Raw genomic sequence first — 12882 nt, 5'->3', positions numbered from 1 at the left:
ATCACAGTCCAGTACTAAAATCCCAGATGTATTTCTTAAAATTTGGAATGGGAAGTAGGGTCTTTGATGTGTGTGTGTTTTTCAATCTTCTCCATTTCTATAGATCTTGAATTCTTCATGTGAAAAAGTAAAAACAAAGACTTACTGAAGGTCTCCAAGAGAGGCAGAGTTGGGTGAAGCATCAACAACCTCCCCGCTCTTGAAAATCCTACCAAAACTTTGGAAGTTGCAACCAGAAGTCACTTCCATTTGTGATTTTCAGTACATTTGGGGATGAAAGCTACATTATACTTTCAACCATGGGAGCAAAACTGTCCCCCATTGCAGTTGTCTTTTTAAAAAGATATCTCTACTAAAACATAATGGGGAGCCAATGTGGTGAAGTGGTTTGAATGTTAGGCCTCTGGGAGACAGGGTTTGAATCCCTGACTTAGCCATGGACTTTCGCAAATCACTCTTCCTCAGCCTCAAAGGAAGGCAATGGCAAGCCACTCAAGTAGATCTTGTTCAGAAACTCCCCCATAGGGTTGCTATAGATCAGAGTTGACTTGAAGGCACATAACAGCAACAGATGAAAAAAAGACTTCATAGCACTTCAGAATGTTTTGCAAAGTAACAACTTCTGTAAATAATGAATAATTGTGTTCTGCTTTATTGTCAACACTAATTTTGTCTTTGCTTTGAGCAGTATTGATATGTACACTGGGTTGAAGTCTCTGGGGCCCTATGTCATGGCTGAAGCAGAGCTCCCCTCATTTCTTATATCGCCTAAGTCAGGTGGGACTTCGAGTCCAACTGCACCTGGAGAGCCACTTTCCCATTCACTACTTTATTGTTGTTTAGTTTTCATTTTTCTTCATTGTTGTTATGATTGTCATCATCATTGTTTTTTGATTAATAAATAGCCAGAGCAGCATTAAAGCAAAAAAGCAACAATTGCATCAGGAAACACTGTTAGTTCAACCATTTTCATCAGAGGTTTTTATCCCAGTGACTTACATAGCCCGTGAACGACCATATTTCATCGCACAATCGTTGCCATTGCATGATAGTCGCACACCTTTTTGGGGAAGGTATTTTGCCTTTTCCCATGTAATAGTTGCACCCTTAGTTCACTCACCTGGGTGAATGAATTAAGGATATGACTGCTGTTTTGGCTCTATGGGGCTTGACTCAGCTGGGAGTACAGGACAGACAGGCAAGGGAGGGGCTACAAGTGCTCACTAGCCTCTCCCTTCTAAGCTTCTCCAGCTACAGAGAAACTTAGGAGAGGCTAGTGAGCACTTATAGCTTAGAAGAGAGAGGGGGGGGGCTCGCTGGCTTCTTCCCTCTGTGCTATAGAGTTTCTGTATCTTGGAGGGGAGAGGCGGGCAGACGGGTGAACTTGCCCACCCGTCCGTCCTTCCCTTCTGTAACTATTGTTTGAGGGCCCAGCCATGCAGGTACCTAGCTGCGCCCCCGCATGGGCTTTTTCACTGTGTAATCGTCGCTGCCACATAATAGTCTCACCACCTCCCCCCCCCCCCAAAAAAAGGGGAAAAATGCTACTATTATGCAATGAGATATGATATAACACCTTTGAGATGTTGCTTCTTCCAGTTTAGACCTTTCAGTAGTTGCACTCTGCCTACAACTCAAAGCGAAATTCTGTGAGAAGACACATTTTTTCTGCCAACCTACACCTCCAGTAGTGTGTAGCAGAAATGCAAGAATGTACAATGTAACATAGAGTGCTTTCCTCTTCCCTCCCCAACTCTTACTATTTTAGCTGCCATTTCTAGAGATTGTAGGAATGTTAATTGCAAATAATATTTTTCAGTTAGATAAGGGTTGGGGAATGTGAGTTCTGTGTACTACATTGCTCTTGGAACTCCTTCCTATTTTTTCTAGCCAAAATCACTACTTTTTAAAGCAAAGAAGACACCCTGCTTCCTTCCCTTCCAAACTTGCTTAAAAGTGTACTTCAGTATTGCCCTCCTGACTCTAACCATAGATGGGAAATGCACTTTCAGTCTCTGCAAATAGGAGGTGTAACCATTGCAGTTCGGTTCCTCAGAGCTTCAGAGAAGTTTGAAATGGGGTGGCCTGGTTCTCTGGGATTGGGTGCGGGCCCATGCCTGAACTAGACATTGCAGTGTAGGTAGACAGAACTTTTACATCTTGCTATAATATGTATTTTGAACCTCAGTAAAGCTATATATTTTGTTTACCAGAATTTGTGGATATAAATGTTCAATTGGCTTAGAGGGACTTAGTGTAAGCATCTTTTTCTTATATTATATCTTTTTGCATTGCAGTGTAAAATACCCAATGTAGCTTATCGTTCCCACTGCAATGTCTGCAAACTGCCAAAAACTGGTGAGATTTCTTTTGTTACAATGTTTAGATGGAATTTTATGCACAAGTAGTAGTGTGAATTGTAAATGAATTTAAAAAATTGGGTGCTTATATTAGTATATATTCCAATATAATTAGGTTATGTACTATGCTTTGCTCTAATGAAGAAAGCTCATGCAAAATAGGAAAAGAATACAGGTTGCAACATTTACTTTTGGGGGCTCCAACTCTCAGAATTTTTCAGTCAATCTGTCCAATGACCATACTTCTGGCGGAGTGGAAATTGTAGTCCCAAAAAGTTCTAAAAACAGTTGGGCAGAGGCTGTCCTTCAGTTTGCCTTACCCTTTCAGTTCGTGGAAAAGAATTGTGTTGAAAAACCTTTTTATACTGTATTGATATGAGTATTGTTCCCAAAGAGATGGTGGTGGAATAATAATAATAATAATAGTAATAATAATAATAATTTTATTTTTGTATGCCGCCTCCATCTCCCCATGGGGACTCGGAGCGGCTCACACGGGGGCAAGCCCAATACAATCATATAATATCATAAAATCAACAGTTGAGACATCAAAAAATGCATTTAAAAACAAATTAAACAAGTCATGATTTAAAATAGACATAATTAAAATATTAAACAATAATCCAAGGCATTAAAACGTCCAATATAGGACAACAGTCTGGGCGAGAGTCAAAACTGATGAAGGGAGTGTCTATTACAGAATAGAACATACATTAAATAGAAAGTAAATGATACAGATGTATGAGTAACCAACTCCAAATAAATATGTAACTTGTGGCATTATTTCGTGTTTAGATGGAATCTCATATTATTTCTGTGATCTAGCACTTTCCTCATTCATGTAAATGTAAAACTATTGTGTTCCGATGACAAATCTGTTTAAATACATGTCATCCAGGTCTATTACTGGATGGGTTATTAAATGCTGGAATGGCTTATTTAATGTTATGTTTTTCTAGGAATTGAAGGAAAAATTTACAAGGACAAAGAAAATGTACTTGAGAAACCAAAACCAGAGGAAGAGTCTCTTGAGGAGCCCATTCCCTCAGAGGAACCAGTTCTTCAAAAAGCTGCTCCTGAACAGCTATGCCAGCCTCCATGCTGTGAGCCCAAGAAGAAGGATGAAAATAGGGAGCAGTACCCTTCGCAGGGAAGGAGAAAGGACTCTGACATGTACCCACCTCGAAAAGAAAATCAAGACTATGGTTCAAGAAAGACCATGGAGACCAAGCATCAAGATGATGAGAGTAAAAGTAAGTGGATTATACTTCCTTTTCACGTGGATTCTTGGACTTCAGTAATTTGCATACAAATTTTAAATTACAGTGATGGTCTAGCATTCTCTTTTCTGTTAATCAGTTATATCACCGAGTCACCTTCATGTCATCCAGACCTATAAAAGATTAAGTACATTTATCCCCCTGAAGTAACCTATCTTTGTTTCCTTGTGGAAATTTTCACAGCCCTTATGTTGAAACGCATCCCTCGCTTCACTCCACCAGAAGTGATTGTGGGGCTTCTGGCACCCTATGTCCGTCTCTCTACGTCAAGTGTGCGGGTGATGAAGAACAAAACAGGCCGGATGGGCTATACCTACGGCTTCATTGAACTGGACTCACATGCTGTATGTTATCTTTCTCCCCTTATCAACATCATCCTTCTGCCCAGTGTGGTGTTAAGTGTAATAGAATTCATGCTATTGGCTCTTTATGTAATGGTTGCCATTTTGGTTTCTTTTGGTTTACTAGTTTCATTATTTTTAAATTATGCTGTCTCAAAGGCTGAAATGCTGCTCTAAATTGTGTTTGGTTTTTCTAACTTCCTTTTTATACAGCTAGCAAACAGTGGCTTCTTTGCACTTAGTCCTACCACATGGCATAGCATTATGAGTATGAACCTGTGTCAGCTCCAAGTTTGCATATTCTTAGCAGTAAGAATATTATTTTAGATTTAATTGGAATTTAATTTTATGTCCAAAACCACCTATGCTCTGATTAGTCTTTACACTGTACTAAAATGAGTGAGCTTCGTAAAGCACAGCTTGAAGTTAATTGGTTTTAGTCATTCAGAAGTATTAACCACTGCTTGTTTTATTGTGGAAGTGGATGCCTGGCCACAAGTTCCCATTGCTGCAGTGGTTATCCTCTGCCCAGCATAATAATAGTCATGATATTTATATCTAAATTTGTATATCAGATAGTCATTTGATAAGTAGTGTATTCTATTGTGATTTAAGATTGTGTAGATTGGTCATTCACACTAGAATTTTAACAAGGAAACCATAAGAACCTGATGTGTCTGGCCACATTATTCTAGGATAATATTGATGAACATATGTCAGACTGAGGACACAATCCAGTTCTTAACCATTTGGAATAACTCAGGCACGACTCAAAATTGTAATAAGGTGCAATACTCCTATTCTAAAGAAGCTCAGTGTGCCAGAAGGTAAATGATCTCCAGAAATCTAAGCATGTGATTTCTGAGTATACTTTACTTTCTCATACTCCGTTATGCTTAATATTTTTTCCTTTTTCTGCTACCATAAACAGCTTGAATTTATTTTGGGTATAGGTTAAGTAACTGAGATGGGCTTGTTAATATTAGTGTTTTCTACAGTTTACAGAAATATTTCTCCTCTAATTCTTTTTTAAAAACTGTATGTTGAACTTCTTCAGTTAGTAAAAGCTAGGTCATCAATGTAGTTGTTTTCAGAGGTGCTTAATGGCTCAGATGTCTACACTTGAGTTAATGCAGTTTGACACCACTTTTAGTGCCATGGCTCAATGCTGTGGAATTATGGGAATTGTACTTTGGTGAGAAGCTTACATTATTCGCCAGAGAAGGCAAACTTTGACACTCCAGGTGTTTTGCAGTTCAACCCTGCAGTAAACCAGTTTACCAGCTGTTAGGAATTCTGGGAGTTGAAGTCCAAAACACCTGGAGGGCCGACATTTGCCCATGCTTGCTATAGACCATGTAAAGCCACAACTCTCATGACTCTGTAGCATTTAAAATATTGTCGATCTGCATTACTTCTGTAGTTTGATGAACCCAACAATGATAAAACTCATTAGTTCTACTTGGAGAAGCAGTGGGATTTGCTTTGACTTGAGAAGTATGTGACACCTTGCTTCATGTATCAAATTAGTTTCCTTTTCATCATAAATTGATTCTTCTCTTCTTAGGAGGCACACCGTTTAGTGAAGCTTTTACAAGATCTTGATCCCCCAATCAGTATTGATGGCCGTGCAGTGGATGTTAACCTAGCCACAGGAAAAAGGAGGTAATGGTTTTCTCTGTAAGCTATTTGCTTCTTAGGGTTCTGTGCTACGTTTTACAGGAGATATCAACATATGCAGATAGATGAGATTTGGGGCACTTCATATTTGACAAAAATGGTGGTAGGGCTGTATGAAGCTGCATCTCCTTGATAGCTATCTGCAGTACTGAATTCAGCCCATAGTTCTTTCTTTCACATACTAATTGTTTATGATATCTTGCCCCCAGTTTGTTTTTGTGGGCTACATTTAGTCAACACAGACAGCAGCAAAGTGGATAGCAAATAAGCTACAAAGGTAATTGTAATATCATGTTTTTCATCAAAGAGCTGTGTCTACCCTTTCCAACAGGAGCTTTACAGATTTTGGAATTTTCTTTGCCTTCAGGTTAAGAATATCCTAGTATATTGTATTTTTTTTTTTTTGGTTTCTTGATGGCCAGTTGGCCTCATACTATTGTAAAACAAAATGACACTTGCTATATTTGCAACACATTCATAACCTTTTGTTAATTCATATTATTAACTGTGATTAACTCTTATTAATTCAGGTCTGTCTTATTTCCTTTCTAGAAATGAATATGGAGACCAGGGAGACCGCTTTGGCCAGGTACACTTGTAGTGTAATCTGTGATGACACTCAAGGTAGTTAGCAATTTTCTTTCAGCTATGCTGAGATTGAACAACATAATAGTTATACATATACATTTTAGTTGGCATTCTTAAACATTTCACAAAAGTCTCTGAATACTGAGTTCTGTTTTCTTTCTGTTGATGTAGCTGCAGAGTGTAAACAGAAAAAGATTCAAACATGACTCTGGATAATATCAATGGGAAAATCTTATTGAAGTCATAGCAGGCAGTGGTGAAGTTTGCATTATTACTGAATTAATATTTATTTTAAATATTAATTATATTTAATATAAATATTTGTGATGATTTCATAATTCTTTCCAACTTATTTTGCATTTAAAGTGTAAAGAATAAATTGTGTGTGCCTAGGCTCATGGGCATAAGGACTCTCATGGGAAGTAGAAAACTGGAGGAGAGAGGCACTGGGAAACAAAACCATGCCAAAACAGGGAATGTGTCCCTTGATATATGAACTGCCAAGCTTTCTTTTCCTTCCCATATCTCTTCATAATGGTTAATTTATCTTGCTTGGAGGAGAGATCCCACTCTTCCATATGAGCTGTAAAACGGTACTCTTGTCATACACATTTGGCCTGAATGAGAACAGTTTGGTGTAAATGCACGAGTATCTGTTGGCTTTCTGGAACTGTGCCTAAAGCTTACAGAAATAGGTTTGTACTCTGTACATGCTATATTAACACCATGTGAATTACCTTGGAATGCTTGTGGTATGGAAATGTTCAGCAAATATTGTGTCTCCAAGCTTGTATTTTCTGATGTGTTTGTATTTTAGGGCAAGCGGGATAGAAATGACAGGAGAGGCTCTGATTCACAGAAACGGCGATCAGATTGTAAGACACTTATTTTTTCAACATTTATTATTTGCTCTTTGTAGTTACTAATTATGATAAGTCACTCTTCTATTTAAAATATGTATTTTATAGAATTATTGATGATTTGAATCAAAATAAAAAGCTCACAAACATGCCTTGATTTTAAAATGACTAAGCCTTAAAACAATTAGAGAAGTTCAAGCTAGTCTTAGCTTAAGTTGTCTGTCTTCTGTGAAGAAGCAAATAATATCTCTCCTTACTTATTTCTCTTTAGCTTCTTCAGATGTGTCCACATTCATTTATGACCCAGACACTGGAAACTATTTTGATCCCATTTCAGGGGTATATTATGACCCCAATACTCAGGTAAGAGTATGTGCATGTGTCCGCATGTTGCCATTTGTTTACCAGGAATCTTTTACATGGATATGTTTGTTGAATGTCTCCATACAGAGAGAAATACCTATGGGCCGAGAAGCATCTGCATCACCACCACCTCCACGTAGTGGAAGGAGACGTAAGAGCAGGGAAAGGTCAAATGAAAGAGAGGAGACCTACAGCAGAGATAACAGAGAGAGAAGAGAGAGACACCGAAAGAAAACAGCCAAGGTATGAATCTGTGTCATAAAATCACTGTTATGGATCTCATGACCTACAGAGGCTAAACCTGTTGAGAGAACTGAGAAATCATGCTAATTTAGCTAAAGTCTGTCTGTGAAACTAGATTAGTTGAAAAATCTTCAAGAAATGCATAGGGTAGTGTTGCGCCTCCGTAAAGACTTTCACTGTTTATCCCTATTTAAGCCCTTTTTAGTTAGCATTTCGTGTAGTTTTTTTTTGGGGGGGGGGGTTAGTCTAGATAGATTATTTCCCTTTAAGCCACCCCCCTCCCTGCCCCTTTAAGAATCCTCCCAAGGGTGGAGTCTCAGGCAAAACCTTTCTTGTTATTTGAAGAACCAGCCATTTTACAAGTGGAAGGTGAGGAGAGACGAGGGCCAGGAAGGTCCACAAAATAGTATGTCCAGATGGAGTTATGTTGGAATCAAGTCAGAGACATTTCACGCTAAAGTAAAAGTTAGTTCAAGTCAAGCATTACTCCAAAGACAGACAGATACCAACAAGAGAAGAAACAGCAGAGAAGTTAATACAGAGCCTCTCTCTCAAGAACTTTAACTCCCTTCCGAGAACTGTGCCAGTTAGACCCGGGAGGAGAAAGGGTTTGAAGTCTTTTTTAGTTATTAAATCTTGTTGACTGTTTGTCTAAGTGTCCTCCATCTGTTCCATGTGCAACCAGTTCATCTTCCAAGCAGTTTGATGGTGTGGGGCAGAACAGGACTTTTCTTAAACAATAAATAATCCAGTTTTATTTACAGTTATAATAATTCTGAGACTCTTACTTACTTACACTTACAAGTTATTATCTCAAATGACTCAAACTCACTTCTTCCTGTTAAACAACCTGGATAAATTGCAGAATTATCCTGTTTCATCTCTTTTGAAAATGTAAACAGGCCACCGACATCTGATAATGTTTATATGCATCTGCAATGACATGATTATAAAAACAGAATTGCAATTGGACAAGATTTAAGTAATCCAACTCTTATTTTTAATATCTGATGAAAACACCGACTAAATTATAAGGTGGAAACCAGCTTAAAGGAAAATCATAAAGAGCGGCATTTTGAAATACTTTTTCCAACACCAGAGTGTAAGTGAATAGGTCATAATGAGCACCTCTTGGACGTTTTGGGAGTCTGATTGCTTAGCCACTACACAGTCACATCTTGTCATCACATCTTGTCATTTTGAGAGTAAAAAGTATAAAGGGGACACTTTGGAAAGGGAGAGGAAAAGGTAATGATAAAGAATATTTGAGCTGTAAAGCATTGTGGGAGTTACTAAGATTTGATTTTCATTCTTGCTTTTTCAGAATGAGCCCCAAGAAGAGAGGCTTCCTGCAGAAGATGTCTTTAAAAAGCCACTGCCTCCAATACTGAAGAAAGAAGAAAGTACCCCTCCAGTAAGAAAACCTTATTTGGCATTTATTTACTAAAAAGTTTTTCTTTCCCAGGTTCAGGGTTCCCCCCTCCCCTCAAGTAATCTTAACCACGCTGAAGCATATCTAGTGCGAACAACAGTAAAGAATAATAATTCTGAGCTGAGTGTGTAAGAGAAAATATTCTCTCCCTTTCTGTTGACATTTGCACTGAACAACTCCTGGGTAGTTTCTGCAGAGCTCAAGCTGAGCCTTAGGTGGTTTCTAAGGATTCCTCCATAAACTACATCACATCTGGTTAACTGAAAAGCTTTCATGATTACATGCAAGTTGTACTCCTTTTTCTTTTTTCAACAGCCAAAGGTAGTGAATCCTCTCATAGGACTCCTAGGGGAGTATGGTGGCGACAGTGACAATGAAGAGGAGGAAGAGGAAGAGGAGGCAGAAGAGCCAATACAGGCACAGCCTCAGCCACATCCACAGCCTCCACGGATGCCAGTGCAACAAGAGGAACGGACTCAAAGGACTGAAAATGATGAACATAAGCTGACTGACTGGAATAAGTTAGCTTGTTTGCTGTGTCGGAGGCAGTTTCCAAATAAGGAAGTGCTAATGAAGCATCAACAGCTTTCCAATCTTCACAAAGTAAGAAGGGGAACCATCCAGGGAGAGTCTGCTTAATTCATCTCTTGACTGGCAGGAATATTATAAATAACATGAGAAATGAGAAAGTTTCATGGTAAGGTGTTCCTCAGATCTGGGCCTTTGGCCATTCTACTTACAGATTGTGGACACAACATACCAAGGTACCCCATTGAATTTAATTGCAGAATGATAGGAGTACACGTTTTCCATAGTACCCTCTTCAATTATCATCATATGTGAGAGATTAGATGAAAATTAAAGATTGTGAGAAGAGGACAGGTTCATTCCCATCCATGTTAGTGAGTAATTTCAGTATTTTTCTTGTAGTTGCAACAATCCAGTGGTCTACGCAAAAACTACAATGCTAATTAATAAGTCTCCTTAAATGCTGGGAATCCTTATTTTCCTTTTTCGAGAAAAAGAATAAACAGCAATGCTACTTTTTTGCAGTAAAGTGTTAGGGAATGGTGAGGCACAAACAGAGCCTCTGTTGATTACCTTAGATTTCAGATAGGCTTTTCTGGAAGGATGCAGTCTTCATATATCCAGGGGTCTAAAGTGTTTAGGTCTTTATAGGTCATGAGCAAAGATTTGAATTGGGCTTGGGAGCGAATTAAAAGCCAGTGAAGTTGTTGTTAAATTGGTGTTATGTGGTATTTAAAATGAACACCTGGTGATAACAATATTGCTGCCCTGTTTTGCTGTAAGTGTAGCGCATGGACACTTTTCAAGGACAGCCCATGTACAGTGTGATTAAAATGTGCCATATTGTAGCAGATTTTTGTTTTGCTTTATCAGGCATAGTTTCAGGTTACCATTAAAGAAATAAATAGAAAGTACCTTATTGAAGGAATCATGGAGCTGTATCATTTCTCCTTTTCTTGCCAATGTAAACATTTGCAGAATGGGGATATTAAAAATTACTGAGGAGAGGATGGTGCATGTGAGCTTATCCTACTTTGTTAAAATGAAAGACTCAAAAACGGAATTCAGCTAATATCATCAAAACATTTCCAGTGGAAATAGCAAGTTAATAAACATTGGAAGTACAGAGGCACATGTTTGCAACAGAATAAGATGTATTAAATGCTTTTTGAACAAACCAGAACTTAGCCTGACATTAAAAGAGGACACTCACATGTTTAGTCTCTCTAGGGATTGCATGTATTTACTGCAGAAATTCTGTTTCTAGTGGAGGTGTACCAAGCATGCAATGTGTACTTACATTGTCTTTAATGCGTTTTTTTAATGCTAGAAGAACTATTTTTTCATTTAAAATATTGAGGCAACTCAGAAGTGATTTGTTTGTTTTACTTAATTCTTACAGCAAAACTTAGAAATACATCGGAAGATAAAACGATCAGAGCAAGAGCTGGCATATTTGGAAAGACGAGAGCGAGAGGTGACTGGGGTTTGGGTGCCTGCTTTTTATGGTTTTGGATTGTTGGGGCATTGCTGAAAGAAGGGTCCTGATATATAAACAAAACATGGCCCACGAGGTCTCTTCCAGCTCTATGATTTTATTATTCTGTGATTCTGAGATTCTATGAGATGCTTTCACTATGTTTATGGAAGAATATACTGTGTACTTAAGTCTAAAAATATTTCATCAAAAAGTTAACCTTAAAAAAGCTCTACTTTTTCCACTGCAATGCCACCTCTGCCCCTTTGAATGCTTGGGCAAGGAGTAAGTGGCAGCAGCCAAGGGTGGCTGGCCCTCTGAGATGGCATTGAGGCTTTTCCTTCCATGAAATGAACCTCGACTTCTCCATGGGATGTATTAAAATCCATAAGTTTGGCCCCAATCTTATACATGAGTATATATGATAAATGACAAAGTGTTCTGCTTGGAAGCCCTCTGATACTAAATTATTAATAATTATTTTGATTATGTTTCGGGGCCATAGCAGGGTGTGTATGTGTGGCGGCTCAGAGATGCCATCTTTACTAACTTTGTTTTCTAATGATAAAGGGAAAGTTTAAAGAAAAGGGAAGTGACCGAAGAGAGAAATTTGAGGAACGGGATTCACCAGAGAGAAAGCGGCCAAGGCCCTTCAAGAATTCTGATAGGTAATGGCATGTGTCCAAAGTACCATCACAACTTATTGTGAGTTCTGTAAATAAGAAATGAAGCAGATTTTTGTTGTGCTTGCCTTTTTTAAACCATGTATATAATGCTTTACATCAGCGGTGGTAATTGTGTGGTAATTGCCCACAGTCTGCATCAGATTCTCAAGGTTTTTCTGCATCCCCCTAAAGTCAACTTTTTCTCTGTCCAGAAATGGACAATCTTGCTTCCAGAGGAAACATTTTCTATTTAATGCTATTTCAGAGAACTCCCACATCTTTTGTGGCTCAAAATAGCATTGTTTAAAAACCTAAGTGACCAAAACTTCTGTTTTTGTCAAAAGTGTTAGGCATGTCTTGCAGAATTTGGGGTAGGGTGGAAAGCGGAGTGTGGCTTGCAGATCTTCTGTAGTTGGACACCCCTCCTTTAGAACAATCAGACCACCTTGCATATATTTCCTGTACCCTTTACAACAATGTACAGTGGGTCCTTGCTTCCAGAATCCCCCATAGATAGCAAAATCCCAGGATGCTCAAGTCCTATTATATGCAGTGGCATAGTAAAATTTAGTTTCTCCTATACGACGGTAGAATCTTAGATTTTTCCCTCACTTTCATCATGCAAATATCAAAGCATTATTGTCACATACGTCTGGTACAATGGAAAGATATAATTTATAGGAATGTATATTGAAGCCCAAAATTTCAGTTTTGTCTGTGAAATGTGTCGCTGCTTATACGGTTAATTATTCAGCTCTTCACGTTATTGAAAATACTTCCATGTTAATATTTCTTAAATTTCTTTACAGTGGTTATAAACCTGCTACTGGAAAAATGGAGAACAGTAACAAAGGAAGCCGTATGATGCAGGCCATGGGCTGGAAAGAAGGCTCCGGTTTGGGGCGCAACGAACAGGGAATGACTTCACCAGTGGAGGTATAACTCCTGTTTTTCCATAGACGCATAAGCAGTATGTCTGCATGAACCTACATTTTGTTTGAGACATTTATTAATAGTACTGTGCCCTTGTGAAGAATTCTGGTTTTCTGTGGTTCTTAAATCACT

The 12882-nt window shown here is 38.4% G+C and overlaps 1 protein-coding gene across 2 annotated transcripts in view; it reads left to right on the top strand.

Annotated features, from left to right (window-relative positions):
• The window catches only part of rbm6 (RNA binding motif protein 6), a 74910-nt gene that overhangs the window by 59923 nt on the left and 2105 nt on the right, over nt 1-12882 (top strand). For both annotated transcript variants that reach the window (XR_010002668.1, XM_003217610.4), the window contains exons 8-20: nt 2298-2358; nt 3320-3613; nt 3824-3984; nt 5549-5646; nt 6214-6250; nt 7067-7124; nt 7381-7472; nt 7560-7715; nt 9040-9129; nt 9463-9750; nt 11078-11152; nt 11723-11820; nt 12627-12753. Coding sequence is in view for 1 of the 2 variants with exons in the window: in XM_003217610.4 (XP_003217658.2) it covers nt 2298-2358; nt 3320-3613; nt 3824-3984; nt 5549-5646; nt 6214-6250; nt 7067-7124; nt 7381-7472; nt 7560-7715; nt 9040-9129; nt 9463-9750; nt 11078-11152; nt 11723-11820; nt 12627-12753 (1635 nt within the window). In the remaining variant the exon portion in view is untranslated. The remainder of the gene's footprint in view (nt 1-2297; nt 2359-3319; nt 3614-3823; nt 3985-5548; nt 5647-6213; nt 6251-7066; nt 7125-7380; nt 7473-7559; nt 7716-9039; nt 9130-9462; nt 9751-11077; nt 11153-11722; nt 11821-12626; nt 12754-12882) is intronic.

Source organism: Anolis carolinensis, chromosome 2, assembly GCF_035594765.1.
Source record: "Anolis carolinensis isolate JA03-04 chromosome 2, rAnoCar3.1.pri, whole genome shotgun sequence".
In the NCBI taxonomy this organism is placed as follows: domain Eukaryota; kingdom Metazoa; phylum Chordata; class Lepidosauria; order Squamata; family Dactyloidae; genus Anolis; species Anolis carolinensis.
This window is presented reverse-complemented; position numbering and strand designations above follow the sequence as displayed.